Source organism: Lacerta agilis, chromosome 15 (assembly GCF_009819535.1).
Source record: "Lacerta agilis isolate rLacAgi1 chromosome 15, rLacAgi1.pri, whole genome shotgun sequence".
Lineage (NCBI taxonomy): Eukaryota > Metazoa > Chordata > Lepidosauria > Squamata > Lacertidae > Lacerta > Lacerta agilis.
The window spans coordinates 12833228-12852102 of NC_046326.1; the positions used below are offsets into that span (position 1 = coordinate 12833228).

An 18875-nucleotide genomic window follows, 5' to 3' on the forward strand; every position below is an offset into this window, starting at 1 on the left:
GTGATGGCAAATACTTCAGTTTCTGAGTCCCAGGTCACAGGCTCACCCTATTCATACGCAAATACAGTGGTACCTCGGGTTACATACGCTTCAGGTTACATACGCTTTAGGTTACAAACTCCGCTAACCCAGAAATAACGCTTCAGGTTAAGAACAGAAATCATGCTCCGGTGGCGCAGCAGCAGCGGGAGACCCCCATTAGCTAAAGTAGTGTTTCAGGTTAAGAACAGTTTCAGGTTAAGAACAGTTTCAGGTTAAGAACAGACCTCCAGAACGAATTAAGTACTTAACCAGATGTACAACTGTACACCCTTAAGACAGTGTTGTTGTTGTTTAGTCGTTTAGTTGTGTCCGACTCTTCGTGACCCCATGGACCAGAGCACGCCAGGCACTCCTGTCTCAAGACAGTATTTGTAAGCAAAAATACAAAGGGAAGGCTTTCTCCATTTCCTTCTTTCTTGAAGAGGTCAATTTGGGAGAGTCAAAAATGACTTCAGGATTGCTCTCCTGTGCTATTTCAGACACGTGGTTTATATACTTATGTATGTGTTTGCCTTGTACATTTATGAACATTTATTTTATATTTGGGACCTTAGGATTCTTATAACATCAGGAACAATGTACAATATTACAATAAGGCTGTGCTCAAGTTTCCTATCACTTCTCCATAACTGAACTATACCATTTAATATACAAAATATTATTCTATATTATTTTAATGAATGTTGAATGTTATTTTATTTGCATATTGCATATTGTATTGTGCATATTGTCTTATTTATATGATGTAAGCCGCTCTGAGCCCGGCTTTGGAGTGTGGGATACAAATAAAATTATTTATTTATTTATTTATTATTAAAACATACAATAAAACCATTTGCTAACATAATATGCTTTTGTGAGACATAGAGCAATAAATCTAACAGCAAAAACAATTTATTTCTTATACCCTGCCCATCTCACTGGATTGTCTCAGCCACTCTGGGAGGCTTCCAACGAAAATATAGAGTGAAAGAGAAAACACACACACAGCAAACATTAAAAGTTTCCCAAATCAGGGCTGCCTTCAGATGTCTACAAAAGGTTATATAGTCATTTAACTCTTTGACATCTGCCAGGAGGGTGTGTGTGACTACCGAAAAGTGGTGGATAATTATTTGAATTGCTTTTCTTATATTTGTGTGTGATTGGCATGTGTGCAACCACAGATGTGTGCACAGTTTCAGACCCTCCAAGTGTCCCTATTTTCCAGGGACATCCCTGATTTAGAGAAGCTGTCCCGGTTTCTGATTGCCTCCCAGAATGTCCCGCTTTCCCTTAGGATGTCCCTATTCTCAATGGAGAAATGTTGGAGGCCATGGAGTTATCCAACCCCTGAACTGTCTGAAGCAACCCAATGAGATGTGTGGGGTATAAATAGTAAAATTATCATTATGGAATGGGACATCTTTATTTTCGTCAGAGAAATGTTGGAGGGGTGCCGTTTTCAGCATGGGGCAGGGCAGAACGGGGCAGGGCAAGCTTACGCACATCCTGGTGACATGCACAATCACCTGGAAAACTACCCTCATGCAAATGGGGGGGGGAGCCTGTATATAAAGGTGTCCAATAAAATAGCTATCTACAGGAGTAGACAGATATATGCGCAGAATGTCTTCTTCCATGTGACAGCAAGGATGCGGAAAATGGAGGTCTGTAGCCTCCGGTGCAGCATCAAAAAAATGTACCCTTGTCGGTTTTGTATGCAGGTAGCAATTTCCATTTGTAAGGCTGACATTTTACAGTTCCACCTGGAAGACTTTCTGGTTGCACTCAGCATCATAAACATATGGTTATCAGTTGTGTATACAGGTAGATTTTCCCAATAACTAGGTCTATAAAAGCTGCTAAACTGGCCACCTGATAAGATAACCATTGCCACTTCCTCTTGTTTCCCAGTATTTTAGCAGATATGCGTATTGCGGGGGAGCAAGGGAAAACAGCAACATGGTCACAGTCTTCCTGTCACATGGGCAGGGTCTGCCAAGGGCTGAAACAGGTGTGATGCATCAACTCTAGGGGCCAGGCATGTCTCTGGCCCCTTTGATCTTTGTGGGAAAGTGGCCAGGGCCGCTCAATGTTTTGTTTTGTTTTTAAATTTTTATTTATACTTTTCAGGTTTATACATTTCATTAATTTTACAATCATTTTAACATTTCAAAGCTTGACTTCCTTCCCCCTCTCTCTGCAGCTCCTTAAATTTATTTTTTAATATCTTCTGCATATCCAATTTAATTTGTTCATTTAATTATCTAAATATATGCTCTTATGAAACTGCAGATTATTACAATGATCCTGCCAATGTTTTTTATCCATTTGCAATTTATCTGTAAATATTCAATAAACCATTTCCATCCTTTTATTTAAAAAAGCTTGTTATCTTGATATCTTCCATTTCGCCGTTTCTGCATATTCCATAAGTTTTCGTATTGTAATTAGAGTTAAAAACACATATCCATTCTTCCTTTGCTGGGACTTCTGCTTCTTTCCACTTTTGGGCAAGCAGCATTCCTGCTGCTGTGGTAGCATACATAAATAAATTTATGTACAATTTAGGTAGTTCTGTCCCAATAATTCCCAATAATTCCTTTCCTCCAAGTTGCTGAAGGTGGCATGCATTTCAGTGCCTCCTAAAAACATTTTTGTGGTGGTTAATACTTTATTCGAGGTCACAGGCTCACCCTTTTGTTGTTGTTGTTCAGTCGTTCAGTCGTGTCTGACTCTTCGTGACCCCATGGACCAGAGCACGCCAGGCACGCCTATCCTTCACTGCTTCTCGCAGTTTGGCCAAACTCATGTTAGTAGCTTCGAGAACACTGTCCAACCATCTCATCCTCTGTCGTCCCCTTCTCCTTGTGCCCTCCATCTTTCCCAACATCAGGGTCTTTTCTAGGGAGTCTTCTCAAGATGGGATTTGCAAGCAAAAAGACAATGGGAAGACTTTCTCCATTTCCTCCCTTCTTGCAGAGAAATATACAGTACTGAGGTCAATTTGGGAGAGTCAAAATGACTTCAGGATTACTCTCCCATACTTTTTCAGACACATGGTTCATATATTTAGATATGTGTGCATTTATGAATATTTACTCTATATTTGAGACCTCAAAATTCTATAACATTCCCTTAGGTGCCCAATACGCTGACTGCTGCCAGCCTTCACCAACCTGTCACCCTCCAGCTGTGCTGGTTGGGGCTGATAGGACTTGCAGTTCTGGAGGGCATGAGACTGTACTGAAACCTAAAAGTGACAGTGAACATTCTAGATTCAGGTAGGTAGCTATGTTGGTCTGATGCAGTCGAAATAAATAAATAAAAATTGTTCAGTAGCACCTTAGAAACCAACTAAGTTTGTTCTGGGTATATGTCTTCAGTGAACATCCTCTTAGGGATTGCTAGCTGTTTCCTAGAAGTACAGTTCCCATGATTTCTTTGGTGGAAGTGAAGGGCTGATGGAACTTGTGGGAAGGAAGGAAAGAATGAGAGGTCTTTGGGGAGGGGGGTGGCTGCTGGTGGGTCAGTGTCCTACCTGCCTTCCCTCGCTAACCCCTTCAATTCCCAGCGAAGCTGTAACAGGCCTGCACATGCTCACAGAGAAGGCAGTTCTGGGCTTCCAATTTTTAGTTTTCAAAGACAACTGTCATCTGCCTCTCCCCATCCATGGCTACTCAGTTCATATCAAACTTCTTTGGATACGTCTTTCTAGCCCATTAAGGTTAAACCACAGAGCCTAGGGCTTGCGGATCAGAACTTCAATATGTTGGGTAATCAGTTGCTAAGTCGCTGTTAAAAATGTGAAAATTCTAGTTTTTTGGGGGGAGGGGCGCATTGCTGTGCTTTCTAAAGCTCTCTCCCCCTTCAGCTAAAGGAGGTCAAATGCCAGGTCAAATGCAATTACTGGTGATCATATTCCCCATGACCGAGTTTGTCAGGAACCTTTGACCTCATCCTGCCCATAGATCTTCCTATAAAAGTGAACTGGCTACGGTAGTTTTCATCTGACATCGCAGCAGAGATGGACTCCAAAGTCGGCTGTCAGGTCAACATGTCATCAGAACCCATAGTAAGTACTGTAGATTTTTTTTGGAGGTGGGAACCTATTTGGCAGAAAATGGTATTTGGCGTGTGCAAGAGAACTCATTTTGATAGTAACTCAGTAGCAAGACTGACAGATGCTGACACAGAATGCCAAGTACGGTCTGTCATATCATTAGGCAGGATGAGGCACCAGCTTCAGGTTGCGGATGAGGGGTAGCCATGAAGATGACAGCGCTGTGTGTCCTATGTAAAAAGGTAAAGGTAAAAGGTAAAGGACCCCTGGATGGTTAAGTCCAGTCAAAGGCAACTATGGGGTTGTGGTGCTCATCTCACTTTCAGGCCGAGGGAGCCGGCGTTTGTCCACAGACAGCTTTCCTGGTCATGTGGCCAGCATGACTAAACCGCTTCTGGCACCACAGAACACCGTGACGGAAACCAGAGCGCACAGAAACGCCAATTACCTTCCCGCCACAGTGGTACCTATTTATCTACTTGCACTGGTATGCTTTCAAACTGCTAGGTTGGCAGAAGCTGGGACAGAACAACGAGAGCTCACTCCATCACAGATATTTGAACCGCCAACCTTCCGATCAGCAAGCCCAAGAGGCTCAGTGGTTTAGATCACAGCGCCACCTGTGTCCTATGTAGTCTAGTCTGCACCCTCTTAAACTAGCTTGCTTCCCTGAGGAGCACAGGAGAAAGCTCAGTGGTTGGGCAAAAGGTCCTGGGGTCAATTCCCTGGTGTCCCCTGTTAGGGCTGGGGGGAAATCCTGCCTGAAAACCTGAAAAGCCACTGCTAGTCTCAATCTCCAAGACTGCAAAAGGAGCTCTGGTGTATCCTATGGCCCCTTGGGAACGATCTAAAATTACTCACCAATTATCCCAAAATATTAAGTTTTAATTATGTGCAAGGCACAATCCTGCAAATCCTACCATTCTAAGGTAGGCACAGAAATTAAAACAATGATTTCTGCCTTCTCTAGACTTGTTACCTGATTCGTATTTCAATAAAGGGTTCTTTTTTTAGTATTAAAATATAACCTTCCTCATGAAAAGCCTTTACTTGAAATAAGGCACTCCCACAACTGTCCTGCTTAAACTGTGTTGCAGCTCATTGTCTCAGAAAGTGCCATATGGATGGGAATCTGTGGGTGGAGAGAGTAACGGTCTGACCTTTCCCAGCTAAGCCCCTGGCTCTCTTTCCCAGACCCTCAGGTTTATACCCAGAGTGCCTAAGGACAGGAAGGAAATGATCCTCATCTCTGTCATCCTGGTGCTTCTGGCCACTATCATTATTGGAGCAATTCTCATTGGAGTTTACATGACGCAGCAACACACCGAAAAGGTGAGTAGATGATTGAAAAGAAAGCTGGTGTCATTCAAAAGAGTAAGGCTGTGCCACACTGGGTGAAGTGCCTTCCTATGTTGACTGACCACTGGCCACAGCAGTGGCTAAGCAACTGGTCATCATTTGAAATTCCTCACAGTGTCCAAGGGAGAATCACTCTGACAGATTATAGGAAATTTAAACATTGGCTTGCAGACCAGCCACTCATTCCATAGGGTGAGGAGCAGGGCCAGCATTGGTGCTGATGAACCCTGCCAGTCTGATTTTGGATGAGAAGGAGGACATGAAGTCAACCGACTTTTGTTGATGGTATTTGAGATTCAGAGGTATATATCCTCTCAATATGGGGTTTCCATTGGGATATCATCATGTTACCATTTCATAAAGTGTTTTGGAGTGCTCAAAGTGTTCTCACATACATTGGGTTGTATCCAGTGCTGATCCCACTCCAAGTAGATCCCTTGAAATTAATGAACATGACTAACTTAGGTTCATTAATTTCAATGGATCCAATCTGAGAAAAATTTAGCAGGATACAACCCATTATCTCCTTAGACCAAGGGTGGGGAAGCTGTGACTCTCCAGATGTTGTTGGATTCCAGCTCCCATCAGCCCCAGTCATCATAGCCAAGGGTCAAGGTTGATGGGAAATGTAGTCCAACAACATGTGGAGGGACACAGGTTCCATATTCTCTGGTCTATCGGGTTATTTGGGACTTTGTTTAGTTTAGGATTTGCCCAAAGTTCTAAATCCCAGGTCCTCCAACTAAATGATCTCTAGCAGCATAAGTGGTGAGAACCTTTGCCTATGCACACAGGGACACTGGAAGGACTAGTATGATTCTTCCCTCCACAAGTTATTTGAAGGTGGAAATAGTAACACCAAAATCAAGTCTCTCTATAATAAATATGCTTACTTACATCATTGTTAAGGAATTTAATTGGACCTCATTAATGTACACAGAGACAGGAGCAATTATGAGAACAGACAACTTCCCTTCTCTATGATAGCCAATTCGGCATTTATTTAGTGATTAAAATTTAATCCATCACTGCTACACACATATTAATCATCTGAAAAGTGCTTGTGTGTTTATTAAATGCATTGGGTGGGTAGCAGGATCACACCCTCTTGCCATGTCTCCTTTATTTTGATATGACTCTGTAGCACCAGCTAAAATGCTTCAGATTTGTGCTTCGAGATCAACCATGCAAAGTACCACAGAAAATGCATTTCCCTGTTGAAACTTGTCTCCTTTGTAGATAATTAAAACCATTAGTAGTACAGGAGATGGCGAAGTGGTTGAGCAAACTGTGATGGTGAACAACCAGGAAAGTGTTGCTGCTTTTCATATCCAGAGCAATACGACTTCAGCAACTGTTGTCTACGACTATAAACACGTAAGTGTCAAATATATTCTAGGCGGACATCAAAACGTTCTAAGACATTTTACCATCTCAGGTGGTTGAACTGAATAGTCTTGGAGTTCTGTCCCTACAGGATCTTCTGCAACATTACACCGGGAACCCACGGTGCCTTTCTTAATTCACAGCCCAGTACACATGGGACACTAAAGCTTGGTTTAGAAGTATGTAGATGAGCTTCTGAGTCCAAACAAAGCCTTGAGCTCACATGCTGCCTCTTCCATTTTCCTCCTCCCAGGAGGAGGACTTCTGCTGAGTTTAGTTTTGCTTTCAAAGAATAGTGGCTTGGTGTTAATTTAGGGTTGCCATATTTCTAGAAGTAAAATTCAGGACACAAAAGTTATTTTTTATGGAAACTCAAAGTTGTTGAGCTATAAATCCAGGACATTTTTCTGATTTTCCAAAAACAAAAAACCAAACCCGGACACATGTCCAGGAAATTCTGGACATATGGCAACCTTACATTAATTACAAACCGGAGGTTGTGGTTTACAATAAGCTGGGGGTGTAGCGTGGATTGCCAGTGGCCGGGGCTCTCCCTACTCGAGCTTTCCAAACTTTTTATGTTGGTGACACACTTTTTAGACATGCATCATTTTGGGACATAGTAATTCAGTTTTACTAACAAACCAGACACACTGAAGCCGACACACTAATGTGTTGTGACGCACAATTTGGAAAACTTTGCCAACCCATGGTTCCTATCAGGTCTGGGCAGCGATGGTGGTGGGGAAGTTTCTTCCCAGCAGAGAGAGGGGATAGGGCCAGTGGCTGTTTATTATTATTATTATTATTATTATTATTATTATTATTATTATTATTATTATTTGTTTCATGAAATTTTAAAACCTCTTGACACCACTTGATTGTGTGTGGGTTTTTTTAAGAAAAACAACAACCTCAAAGTGGTTTATTTTTCTTTTGATTTTTTTATGCTAAATTTTGTGCCTGGGACAACAGTCCCTCTGCCCCCCCCCCCTTCTCTATCACTGCAACAAGCAATAGACTTGTATAATAGTATTATGATATTAGCAGTTTTTTTCTTTCCAAACCATTTCCTAATAATCTCTAGCAAGGAACTTGCCTCCCACCCCTTGTTTAAAGCTCAGCACCAGCTGCACACTTGGAGGAGGGCATTCCTTAATTTATCCCAAAATCTTCTCTGCTTCCTGCTTTGTTCCTAGCGACTGATCGGCTTCCGAATTCAGGACAGAAAACAATGCTCAGTGGTGGCAATGGATTCAGTTGATGTGCCCAGCCTACATGAAATCACCCAAGGAATAGAGCACGTTGATGAACAAGTAAGAAGATATGGGGTGTGGAGAATCTCTCCCCAACACTTATTAAATAATACTTCAGTTGAGAGTTTGTGGTAGCAGAGAGCATCATCTTTCCATTTTTTCCTTATATTTCATGTAGATTGTGCTGTGTACCAGAAACCTTAACTGACTGCTTCAGTAGGGCAGCTAGGATTAGACCAGGCATAGGCAAACTCAGCCCTCCAGATGTTTTGGGACTACAACTCCCATCATCCTTAACTAACAGGACCAGTAGTCAGGGATGATGGGAGTTGTAGTCCCAAAACATCTGGAGGGCTGAGTTTGCCTATGCCTGGATTAGACGTTGAGGCAGAAGCCCATACCCTCCAAAATTTCTGCAGTGAAAATCAGGATGTCCTATTCCATAATAATAATTCTTTTATTATTTATACCCCACCCACCTGGCTGGGTTGCCCCAGCCACTCTGGGCAGGTTCCAACATATATAAAACTATAATGAAACACTAAACATTTTTTTAAAAACTTCCCTATACAGGGCTGCCTTTAGATGCCCCCTAAAGGTAGTTACTTATCTCCTTGGCTCAGGGATCACCTAACTCCATACCCTGCAACATTTCTCCAATGAAAATAGGGATGTCCTAAGGATAAAGCGGAAGCAGGCGGCGCTGTGGGTTAAACCACAGAGCCTAGGGCTTGCCGATTAGAAGGTTGGCGGTTCGAATCCCCTCCACAGGGTGAGCTGCCATTGTTCAGTCCTAGCTCCTGCCAACCTAGCAGTTCGAAAGCACATCAAAGTGCAAGTAGATAAATAGGTACCGTTCTGGTAGGAAGGTAAACGGCATTTCCGTGAGATGCTCTGGTTCGCCAGAAGCGGCTTTGTCATGCTGGCCACATCACCCAGAAGCTGTACGCCGGTTCCTTCGGCCAATAAAGCGAGATGAGCGCCGCAATCCCAGAGTCATCCGCGACTGGACCTAATGGTCAGGGGGTCCCTTTACCCTTTACCTTTAAGGAAAAAGCAGGACATTCTGGGATCAGAACTGGGATGGCTTCTGTAAATCCAGGACTGGCCCTGTAAAATAGGGACATTTGGAGGGTCTGGTAACCCAGAGAGTGGCAGATAATGGGGGCAGCAGCAAACAGGCCTCCCATCATCAGCTGTCCTCCTGGCACTGTTCACTACAGCAGTCTTCTTTTCTTCTTATTTTAAAAAGCACAGGAGATGGCCTGGTAGGCATGGGCATAATTGCAGGTGCTCGTTTTCTTATGTTTACACACACACACACACACACACAGTCGTTTACCACAATGAAACGTTGCTAAATGTGCCTTTAAGCATCAGGCCAGGAGAAGCAAACCCCATTTTATTCCTGTGCTTGTGCTGGTGCTATAATTTACGTGAGTTGAAATTATGAAACTGCAGGTGCTCAAAGTATTGTATTTTTTTTAATAAAAAAAACCCTCAGATTTGTTTGCGGGGTTTTTGCACTAACTTTTTAGGAATGTAGAAGAAGTTGTAAAGCTGGAATAGCAGGCATTGGGTGGCGGGAGGAGAAGAGAAATGTTAATTGTATGCTTCGCAAAATAAATTACAGTACTGTCTACACCGTGGGTGGGGGGATAAGACCACTAAATCCAAGGTCTAAAATTAGCTGCACCACTGTGAGCATTCCTCAAAACCAAGGAGCCAGTGCATTGACACCTTGACATCTAAGTGAAAATCTGCACTACCCATATACTAAATTTCACCTTGTTTCCTACAAGGGCTCAGGAGATGGCCACGTGTCCTACAGCTTCAAGCAAGGAGAACTGGCAGATCGCACAATTCTAGGAACCACAGTGAATATTCTCTGCAGTGATGTCCCTGTGTACTGGGCTGAGGTAAAATACTGCATTTTGGGGGGGGGGGATCATACATTCACTGAAAAGATCATAGTGTCATTCCCCCAGTAAGTAAGAAAAGACAAAGTCACACGAACCCAAGTGACAATGAAATAATATCAAAAGTAAGGATTATTTCAGTATGAACAACTATACATGTAAGCATATGTGGGTATATATGTATAAAATATTATCATTAATTTGTTAATTTATTTTTAATTATATATGAATAGGTAAGAAGAGATGGGGTGTGGGAGAAAATAAATTAGGCTAAAATAAAGAACTAAATAACTAAGTTTTCTGCCCTTTCGTGACAACCAAAACCTCACTCTAATTGATGGTAGGGCTGGCTCTCCCCCAACCCCATAGGAGAGGCCTATTGGCATCTTGTCCTGCTTTTGGGTTTCCAAGAAGCATCTAGTTGGCTACTGTAAACAACAACAACAACAACAACAACAACAACAACAACAACAACAACAACAACAACAACAACAACAGGATAATGGACAGGCAATCTGATGCCCTCCAGATATTCTGGAGTATAACTCCCATACACCTCAGCCAGTACAGCCAAGAATTTGGGATGTTGGGAGCTGTTGTCCATAATATCTGGACTACTCGCCTACCCCTGGACTAGATGGAGAAATGGACTGATGGTTAAACCACTCAGGAAATTGTAGCTCAATGAAGGGAATAAGGGTCTCCTAACAACTCTCAGTACCCCTAACCAACTACAGTTCCCATAAATCATTTGGGAAAGCCATGAGTATTTAAGGTGGTATATTACTTCTTTAAATGTATGGTGCATTTAGGGCTGTGTACACAATCCACTCAAAGGATAAGAAGCATGCATTTGTTGACTATATGTAACTTCAGTAGGCCCACCCATCCAGATGAAATTTCACTTGACTGCCCTGGCTCCTCTTTTCCATGGCTTTGTGTATCAAGTGCCACTTTAATCTTACATTTCATCTGTAGATGGCATTTGCCCTATTAATGAGAAATGGGAGTCAACTCCTCACTCCGGTAAATTCTTCTTCTTCTTCTTCTTTTCCAGAACAACCACAAAGCACAAAGAAGTGGATTGCTGTGTGGAGGGCTTCTGATTCTTAATCTCTGCTTAATACTGTTACTGTGACAAAGTGCTAGTCTGACCATATATAGAAACATAGAATTGTAGAGTTGGAAGGGACCCCAAGAGTCATCTAGTCCAATCCCCTACAAACAGGGGCGTAGCAAGGGGGGGCGGGTCGCCCCATGTTCCATAATGGAGGGGGTGACAAATTATCAAGGAACAATTTTTGTTTTGTTATTTTATTTTTTGTTTTGAAAATGCCTGCTCTGGAGGTCTTATCTTACTATACTAGGGTTTATATAGCTATATATGAAATTTCATGCATATCAGTTAATATCTTGACCCTCCTCCAAAATAGCTGTTCACTTGGCTGTTTTCCTATGTCATGAAGGCTGAAATTTCAGTTCAGAGAACACTTACTGTTCCCAACCCCAACCCTGTGGAAAGCCATCTAATTAGACTTTAATTTGATTTTGAGATGTTTTTAGGAGGTAATTTAATTATTGTTTGATTTTATACCAATGTTATGTATCTGATGTCAGCCACCCTGAGGTCGACTTCGGCCGGGGAGGGTGGGATATAAATAAAAGTTTATTATTATTATTACTTGTTATTATTCCTTTGTAAGAAAATATGAAATAATGTAAAACCATTTTTGTAGGGGGGGTATCAATGGGGGGGGTTTGACAAGAAATTTTCCGCACCAGGTACCACCTGACCTTCCCATGCCTTGGGGGGGGGGACAATTTTTTTTTGCCCCCGGGTACCAATTTACCTTGCTACGCCCCTGCCTACAAAGCCGGAATCTCAACTAAAGCTTCCATGACAGATGGCCATCAAACCTCTGCTTAAAAGCCTCCAAGTTCACCATCCTCCTAGGGAATCTGTTCCACTGTCAAACAGCTCTGCCAGAAAATTCTTCCTGATGTTTAGGCAGATTCTCCTTTCTTATAACATGAAGCTGTTGGGTGAAGTCTAAGTCTCTGGAGCAGGAAAAAACAAGCTTGCTCCCTCCTCAGGGCCGTCTTAAGGGGATCGGCCGCCCTGGTGCGACGATCCCTCGGCGCCCCCAGCGGGCCGCCTCTCCGCCCACCTCCCTCCCGCGCTGGCCGCCCCTTGGGAGAGGGGGCGAGCGGGGGATGAGGGGCGTGGCGCTGCAAGCCGGCTGCCCTCCAGAGCCCCAGCTGGAGCGCTGGGAAGGGCGCGCAAAGCCCCGCGCCGCTTCAGCGCCACGCCCCTCATCCCCCGAGGGGCGGCCAGCGCGGGAGGGAGGTGGGCGAGCGGGGGGTGAGGGGCGTGGCGCTGGAGCGGTGCGGGGCTTTGCGCGCCCTTCCCAGCGCTCCAGCTGGGGCTCCGGAGGGCAGCCGGCTTGCAACTTGCCCGCCGGTGCGCGAGCGCCCACCCGCCCAGGGCGCGGGTTGGGGAGGGGGCGCCCGGGGCGGGCTCGCGGGGGCGCCCCTGGGGGGATGGCGCCCTGGTGCACCGCGCCACCCAGCCCCTATGACGAGACGGCCCTGTCCCTCCTCCATGTGCTGCATCACACTCATGTTAAGCGCGTGGTCTACTAAGTCCCCTAGATCCTTTTCACATGTACTGCTAGCAAGCCATGTGTCCCCCCATCTTCTACTTGTGCAGCTGGTTATCCCCGCATAAGTATGGAACCTTACATTTGTCCCTATTGAGGACCCATTAGCGAGTAGTCTTTGGGTTGGGTCAGTCAACCAGATTCAAATCCACCTGACAGTAACCTCATCCAGCCCACGTTTTACCAGTTTCTCTGCAAGAATATCATCGAGGGCTTTGTCAAAAGCCTTACTGAGATCAAGATACACCATGTCCATGGCATTCCACAAGAAAAGGGGACTTTCTATCAGACTCAGCATGCCAGTTTATCTGCAGAACTCCATTGCCTTCATCACACTGCAGTAAAGGTGTAATGATGGACTGCTTTTTCCTAGAGCCATTTAACACCACAAAGCACATTGCTTTTCATTAATTGGAAGTGGAATTAAAATGAAGTTTCCACACAGCACACTTAATATAGCACTGTATTATCCAGTAATGTCCTCCATGACCAAAATACTTTTTATATGTACTCACAAGTAAGTCAAATTCAGCAAAAGGTCTTTTCCAGTGTTGATTAAAAAAAAATTCCAGTTTGTAGATCCTGCCTGTTTTATTGCTTCCTGGTGATCCTGACTGAAGAATCAGAGGTGACCCTCCCTTTGAATAGCCTCGTCTAACTGACCCAGTGTCAGTTTCTGTTCCCACAAGGAAAGAGGAATCTTGAACTACTGGTTTCAATGAATAATTTTTCTTAATCTTATATTTTCCCCCTCATAGCTAAATAGTATTATGTTACTATTTTTTTTTAATGAAAAAGTATTGAGAAAATAAATAATTAAATCATGCCCACCAACTCTTTTACAGAAATAGAAAGGTCACTAGTAAGTTCTAGAAAGGACATTTGACTTTTAAAAGTCTATGTTTGCGTCTGACAATGCTGTATACGTGAGCAATGGCCTGGGAAATGTTATGGGTCATGCATAAAGTTTCCTTGTGCTGGTGCCTCACTTGATTCCTCAGAGATGGCAGCACAGGAAAGGGAAAAAAAGAGAGAAGTGGGTCTCTTCTCTTGCTGTCATGGTTCAGTTCTACCTGCTGGCTTCCGACCTACGAGGTCAAGAAAGTAGGGAAGGCAGACTTAGACCAAAACACAGAAACAAAAGGAATATCCTTTCTCCATATTATGCCTGCCTGCTGTCTGCTACTTATCACCATCTCCTACCATACAGGCATGTCTTAGCTTGCCAGCTCCTTTTATATCAGAAGCTCCTGTGCATTTAATGACTTGTTAGTAGCCTGGTATGCACACCACAATAAACCACCATTTCTTACTTATCATGGCTTATTGGACTGAGCAGTGGGTTGTACACACTGTCCAGTTTCTCTTGCTTTCCTCCTTCCCTGGTATAAGAGAAAAACCAAGGGACCTGTGCTTTCTGGCAATGTCCAAGCTCTGGATTGCAACTGGTTTCTTCCCAACAAGTCATGGTCATTAGCCAACCTTAAACCAAAGGCAGATTTAGGCCAGCGCAACTGGTTCCACTGCACTGGGTGCCCAGCCTAGAGGGCGCCACAGGGTGTCATAACTATGATGTAGTGAATTGAGCAGAATGGAAGGCGAGAGGCAGGGGTGCCAAATTTTGACCTTGCACAGGGCGCCACTGACATTTGAAAGACCAAAGTCTGCCTCTGCTGAAGCTATGGTTTGTTGCTCACTATGGATAGTGGCTTCCTGGGGAGCAAGGCTTCCTACGTTGTTTCTGTTGCTTGTACCAGGGGAGTTGTGAAGTAGAAGTGATGTGCTATTGTACACTAGCGCATTGCCCAAACCCAATAAACCATGATAAGCCAGAAAGACAGAAAACTTGCTGATACAGCTTTCCCTATCATTGCATACTAGCTGGAGCTGCATGTGCATTTATTTGTCAAGAAAACTGGTTTAAGCAGCCTTTTCAAGACAAGTATTCAGTTTACTATGTAGTAACATCAGTTCTAGAGAGCCATGTAGACTGCTGGAAGTGGTAGAAATTATTATTTTTTAAACCTCCAACCTAAAGTACTCTTGGAAGATTTAATAACATGAGCAACGTAAGAGCTAATTCTGACAGTTACTTAGAAGGGCCAGTACTTAAGACAAGTACCGGTACTTCAAATTTCATGTGAGCATCCTGTTTCAGTCCACGAACAAACAACACAAGTGTATGTTAATAAATATGTGTTCTTCTACAAACATCCTGTGTCAAGGGTATCCCCAAAATTTTCTCCTCTAATATTAGGGGTGGTTGAATCTGTCAATTTCAGTTTCTTTCATCTTAAGTTTCACAATCTTAAGTTCCAGTTCTCTACATTTCCACATCGATTTGTGGGTTTTTTGTTAAAAGGTCTCATAAAAATTAATCAGTGTTTCAATGTGAATTTGTCTTAATATACACAAATTTGTATGCAGTTTTACCTACTATACACATTTTCACAAAGCAATTTCTCCTAAAATAATGCATTTTTGTAAGTTATTTTCACACAAGTATGTGCATTTTTAGGACCACTTGGATGCATTATTGAACTGAATTGCATTGGATGCATTATTGAACTGAATTATCCCAGTATTGTCAGCCACTGCCAGTCAGTGCTGACAATACTGGGGTAAATGGACCAATGGTCTGACTCGATATAAGGCAGCTTCCTGTGATGGTGCTGTAGCTTTGGGACACGCTCCTCAGAAACAGCTCACATGATGCATTCATTGTTATCATCCAGGTTGTTGTGAAGTCTATTCTCCCAGGCTTTGATTTAGATCTGCTTGGCAGGGGGTTGGACTGGATGGCCCTTGTGGTCTCTTCCAACTCTATGATCCTATGATTCTAGATTGTATGTACTGTAGATTTACTGCTTCCTAAAGTGGGATATAACAAAGTTCAGTCAATCAATCAATGGTTCTTCTGTGGTCCTTGAAGCTGACATTTCTGTCTGTGGACTCTGTGCTTCCATCCCAAGTAGAAAAACACCTTCGTTCGGTGTTCTAAGACAGTGTGGTGCTTTTATTGTGCCACTAGGTGCTGCTATACAACAGTAGAATCATCATGAAAGGATAGAATACAGTGGTACCTCAGGTTACAGACGCTTCAGGTTACAGATGCTTCAGGTTACAGACTCCGCTAACCCAGAAATAACGCTTCAGGTTAAGAACTTTGCTTCAGGATAAGAAGAGGAATCGTGCTCTGGCGGCGCAACGGCAGCAGGAGATCCCATTAGCTAAAGTGGTGCTTCAGGTTAAGAACAGACCTCCGGAACGAATTAAGTATGTAACCAGAGGTACCACTGTACAAGCAATAGTCTTCATAGAATGCAGAGGCCCATTTAGCTTTCAGAGGACGAAAGGGGCAAAAATGCACCCTGATTTCTGGCTGCTGTTTGAAGTGCAGGAAGACATTGTGTGTGGAGCAAGTGCACATTTCTGCATCAAAATGATCTATTAACTAAGTCTGCATTTCTCTGCTCTGCAATCCTATGCTAATAGTGCACTAATGCTTCAAGTATGGGTCCTTACACAGCCTAAACAGCACCATCCATCCACAAAAGGGAAGGCCTGGGGGAATCTCAACATCTGTAGCAGTACTCCCCCCCAAAATATTTTTAAAAGGATGTGGGGGTGACCCCAGCCTGATGAGGAGCAACTATATTCAGTGGGCATGAAATGCTGGCTGAGTGTTTGAGGGGTAGAAAACTAGGGAATGGAGTATCCTGAAAAGGGCATGACTGACAAATCCTGAACTGGAGCACACTCCATGCTGCCACGTTTTGTTGCAGGTTACACTTGTTCTATTTCTATTTGTGAAAATATCCTGTGTAATTTTTTCAGATGTCGGCCTTCATCCTGGTACTGTGTGTTACTGCAGCTGGGATATAACTCTAGCATATTGTGTTTCACTAATAAATATACAGAAACTAGAGTGAAGGGTGGCCCAGTGAGAGTCACCCACCCTGAGGTTCATCTAACATGCTGTTCTCGAGTGGCTAGCCAGATGCCTAAGGGGAGCCCACAAGGAGGACATAGAACTCCCTTACAAGGGAGGTTGGTACCATCTCTTCCTTTTTGGGTTTTCATAAGAAACTGTGCATTCCAGCTTGCCTTTTTGGAAATTGAGGTTGGGTGCTGGACTTCATGTCTTATAACTCTTCTGCTTTGCTGTTTGTTTTTCTCTCTGTTTTTATGTTTTGTTTTGATTGATTGATTCATTTGACAGTTCTGATTGGTAATCAACAAAGCTCTGTTGCTCCGAAATTACTTCATATCATAATAATGCACAAATAAATCTGGATTAACACAAAATCACGTTGTTTGTTCTAAAAAATAAATCAAAAGTCTGCTTGAATTTGCTTTCATAGGAGGAAATTATTGACAATATTGTACAAAGGGCAACTAGTTTTCCCATAATTTATTCACTTGTCAATTCTTGATCTCGGGTAAGATTTCTTCGCCTGGTTTTAGTGATGTTATAGAAAAATTAGGGGGGTTGGTTTTTCCTGCCCAAGGGACTGAGTCCCCCCAAGTCCACAATCGTTCAGAGATGAATGGATGCAGGCAGGATGCAGAGAAAGCAAGGCAGATCTTTTCTGTTGCAACAGAGTTCCCTCCCCTCCTTGCAAGGAGGTAAGAGAGACCAAGAACAAAGCGTGCAGGAACCTTTAAAAGACTTTTGACATTGCCCAACTCCTTAGCCAAAGACCACCCTAAAAACATCATACAATCATAGGAGGCAGTCAGCAGCAGAAATCTTATCTGCCAGGATATGTGATAATGGTCACTGATTGCATTACCTGGGCAGCCTGGCCATTCTTTTGTGATGGTTAATACTTTAGTTCCTGAATCCAGGTGGCAAGCTCACCCTATTCATACACAAATATGCCCTTAAGACAGGATCTGAAAGATTTGAAAGTGAAAAGACAATGGGAAGGCTTTCCCCATTTGCCTCCCTCCCTGCAGAGGAATATTTGAGGTCACTGGGAGAGTAAAAAATGGCTTCAGGATTGCTCTCCTGTACCATTTCAGACATGTGGTTTATATACTTACGCATGTGTGCATTTATGAATATTTATTCTATATTTGAGACCTTAGAATTCTTCGAACGGTGACATGCTGCTTTACTGATTTAATGGAACTTTAATTAAACTGCGGTGTTAGACTTTATGCGAAAGCAGTATGCAAAAAAGGGTGGAATGAATGAGGTAGCAGCTGCGTAAATACTGTAAGGGGGAAATGATGATCAGCTGCACCTTACTTTTCTCTTGCCCATCCCATGATCCACCCCTACCCTTAAAGTAAAGGTAAAGGGACCCCTGACCATTAGGTCCAGTCGTGTCCGACTCTGGGGTTGTGGCGATCATCTCGCTTTACTGGCAGAGGGAGCCGGTGTACAGCTTCCAGGTCATGTGGCCAGCATGACTAAGCCGCTTCTGGCGAACCAGAGCAGCGCACGGAAACGCCGTTTACCTTCCCGCCGGAGCGGTACCTATTTATCTACTTACACTTTGGGCTGTTAGGTGGGCAGGAGCAGGGACCGAGCAATGGGAGCTCACCCCGACGCGGGGATTCGAACCGCCGACCTTCTAATCAGCAATCCCTAGGCTCTGTGGTTTAACCCACAGCGCCACCCGCGTCCCACCCCTACCCTTACTACCCTACTAAGAATTCTGGAGATCTGCATACTGTTTCGGTTTGCACAATAAAGTCATTGAAATTAAAATAATTTCAAAAATATTATTGGACAACACAGCTACGTTCACTTATCTGGGCCGGGGAGGGGAGGGGCGGGGGGGAAACCACTACCTATGACTGCAACCTGTAGACATAACAAATAACCGTAACACCTTCCGGGTTCACCTTGAAGATTGGCTGCCTCTCTTTTCCGCCTTTCCAAATATTACTTGCAGGTGTCTGAAGAAGTGTGCATACACACGAAAGCTCATACCAAGAACAAACACAGTTGGTCTCTAAGGTGCTACTGAAAAGAATTTTCTATTTTGTTTCGACTATGGCAGACCAACACGGCTACCCACCTGTACTTGCAGGTGTGGGAGGGAAAGTAAAAAAAATAAATAAAAAAGGAACCCGGGAGTTTCGTTTTCAGACCGTTGGGTTGCCCCCTCTTGCCTTTTCCTGTCTCTAGGTTCCTGGCTCTTTGCCGCAGCTGGAGAGACTGAACTTCGGCTTCCGGCCAACGGGAAAAGGA

The 18875-nt window shown here is 43.6% G+C and overlaps 1 protein-coding gene across 1 annotated transcript; it reads left to right on the forward strand.

Annotated features, from left to right (window-relative positions):
* Nucleotides 1–4051: 4051 nt before the first annotated feature.
* LOC117060305 (pulmonary surfactant-associated protein C-like) lies at nt 4052–11161 on the forward strand. The gene is made up of 6 exons (XM_033172520.1): nt 4052–4099; nt 5282–5419; nt 6686–6823; nt 8032–8148; nt 9891–10007; nt 11065–11161. Exons 1-6 carry the CDS (start codon nt 4052–4054, stop codon nt 11143–11145), a joined length of 639 nt encoding a protein of 212 aa, XP_033028411.1. The 3' UTR covers nt 11146–11161.
* Nucleotides 11162–18875: the final 7714 nt, after the last annotated feature.

What these genes read in the sequence shown, in the direction of transcription:
- LOC117060305 (XM_033172520.1), top strand. Translation starts at nt 4,052, where the DNA reads ATGGACTCCAAAGTCGGCTGTCAGGTCAACATGTCATCAGAACCCATA. An exon ending in ACATGTCATCAGAACCCATA is followed by an intron (nt 4,100 to 5,281) that starts GTAAGTACTGTA and finishes TCTCTTTCCCAG; the next exon opens with ACCCTCAGGTTTATACCCAG. An exon ending in TCCCTGTGTACTGGGCTGAG is followed by an intron (nt 10,008 to 11,064) that starts GTAAAATACTGC and finishes CTTCTTTTCCAG; the next exon opens with AACAACCACAAAGCACAAAG.